The sequence below is a fragment of the Musa acuminata genome, chromosome BXJ2-4 (assembly GCF_036884655.1).
Source record: "Musa acuminata AAA Group cultivar baxijiao chromosome BXJ2-4, Cavendish_Baxijiao_AAA, whole genome shotgun sequence".
NCBI classification, from domain to species: domain Eukaryota; kingdom Viridiplantae; phylum Streptophyta; class Magnoliopsida; order Zingiberales; family Musaceae; genus Musa; species Musa acuminata.
In genome coordinates, this window is record NC_088341.1 from 26,009,630 (window position 1) to 26,011,310 (window position 1,681).

At 37.3% G+C, this 1,681-nt stretch overlaps 1 protein-coding gene across 1 annotated transcript; it reads right to left on the reverse strand.

Annotated features, from left to right (window-relative positions):
* Positions 1-622: 622 nt before the first annotated feature.
* Positions 623-991, reverse strand: LOC135608725 (uncharacterized). Its single transcript, XM_065101760.1, has one exon. It carries the CDS (start codon positions 989-991, stop codon positions 623-625), a length of 369 nt encoding a protein of 122 aa, XP_064957832.1.
* Positions 992-1,681: the final 690 nt, after the last annotated feature.

The following is a 1,681-nucleotide window of genomic DNA, read 5'->3' on the forward strand; positions in this document are numbered from 1 at the left end:
GAAGGCAAGGCTCATAAGTTTCATATGACTCAGTCGAATGGACCTAAGTATTCATCATTTAGCAACTTTTGAATCATTCCTTCATGGATATGGCGTACCCTACAATGCTACAAGTATGCATTGTTCACCTCATCTCTTTTTCTCTTAGACTTACTTACATTCATAATACATGGAGCAGTGTCTAGCATAAACAAACCATTATGTGATGTATTATAGTGATGATCTTATCATCCTTAATAATTAAATAACTATTGTTCTAAAAAATTACTTTATAACTAGTCAAAGATGAAATGGAAGTAACGTTTTTGATAATAGAGGGAATAAAATAACATGAATATAATGTAATAATAGCTCCACCAAGAATATGTAAAGTGACATCACCGATAGCAACAATAGCAACTCTTGCTTCATTGCCCATCTTGAGGTCCATCTCGTCTCTCGTCAATCTCCTAGGTCTTGTTAGAACCTGCAACGAATTACAGATGTGATAAGCACTGCCGGTATCCAATATTCATGTGTTATTATAAGATTCTAACAAATAGAGATTGATCATGAATACACTTGAAGCTTCTCTAAGCTTTTATTTCACCCTCTTTTCAAGGTACTATTTATAGTTCATCTTCTAGTGCCCATATTTGCCATAGTGGAAACACTGGCCTTTGTCCTTTATCGGGTCTTTCTTTGTAACATTTGCTTTACCCGGTCTACCCTTATCCTTGCCCTTCTTAAGGGACTTTTCTGTCTTACTTTTCTTTTTGGTCTCACCAGCATAGAGAACTAGCTTATCTTTCTTGATAGTACTCTCAACCTCCCTCAAAATATTGAGAAATTTAGGGAGAATCACCTTAAGCTGAGAAAAAGAATCTGGTAGGGGCTGAAGCATAAGATCCACACATAGGTTATCCTCTAGGACCATTCCTAGACATATGAGTTTCTCTATCAACTCAATCATCTTTAAGGCATGATTCTGAACCAGTGTCCCTTCAGTCATCCTGGTATGGAAGAAACTCTTAGATATCTCATATCGCCGAGTTCTTCTATGTTCCTTAAATAATTTACGGAGATGTAGGAGACTGGATCTAGCATCCATCTTTTCACGTTGTCTCTATAACTTAGGAGTTATGGAGCCCAACATGTAACACTGAGCAAGAGTGGAGTTATCTATATACTTCACGTAGCGAGCGATCTTATCCTCGCTTGCCCTTTTCTTGGGCGTAGGTATCACTATATCAAGGACATATGCGATTTTATCTACCGTAAGAATAATTCTCAGGTTGTAGAGCCAATCTGTATAATTAGGACCAGTGAGGCAATTAATATCAAGTATGTCATGTAAGGTTAAAAGTGATATTTTTCTAAAAATAGATGCAGTAAAAATAAATAATATGCAGATTTTACAAAAATAAATAATTAAGATAAGGACATATATCTTAATCTACTCCTACTATTTTCTCGCGAAACACACAACTCCCTCCGATATATGAATCAGAGACCCTTGGCGGATCTCTAGTGGGGATCGTGATCCAATCGACGTCTTAACGCAACCTCAACCAATCACACTAAGCCTGTAAAGGTAGGCAACTCTTGCCAATCACAACTCCTTGTGATTCTTTTCTTGTTCAACCTCTGAACTACCATGGCCTCGAGGGACTCGACCAACCATGGTGTTTGGTTAAGTTAT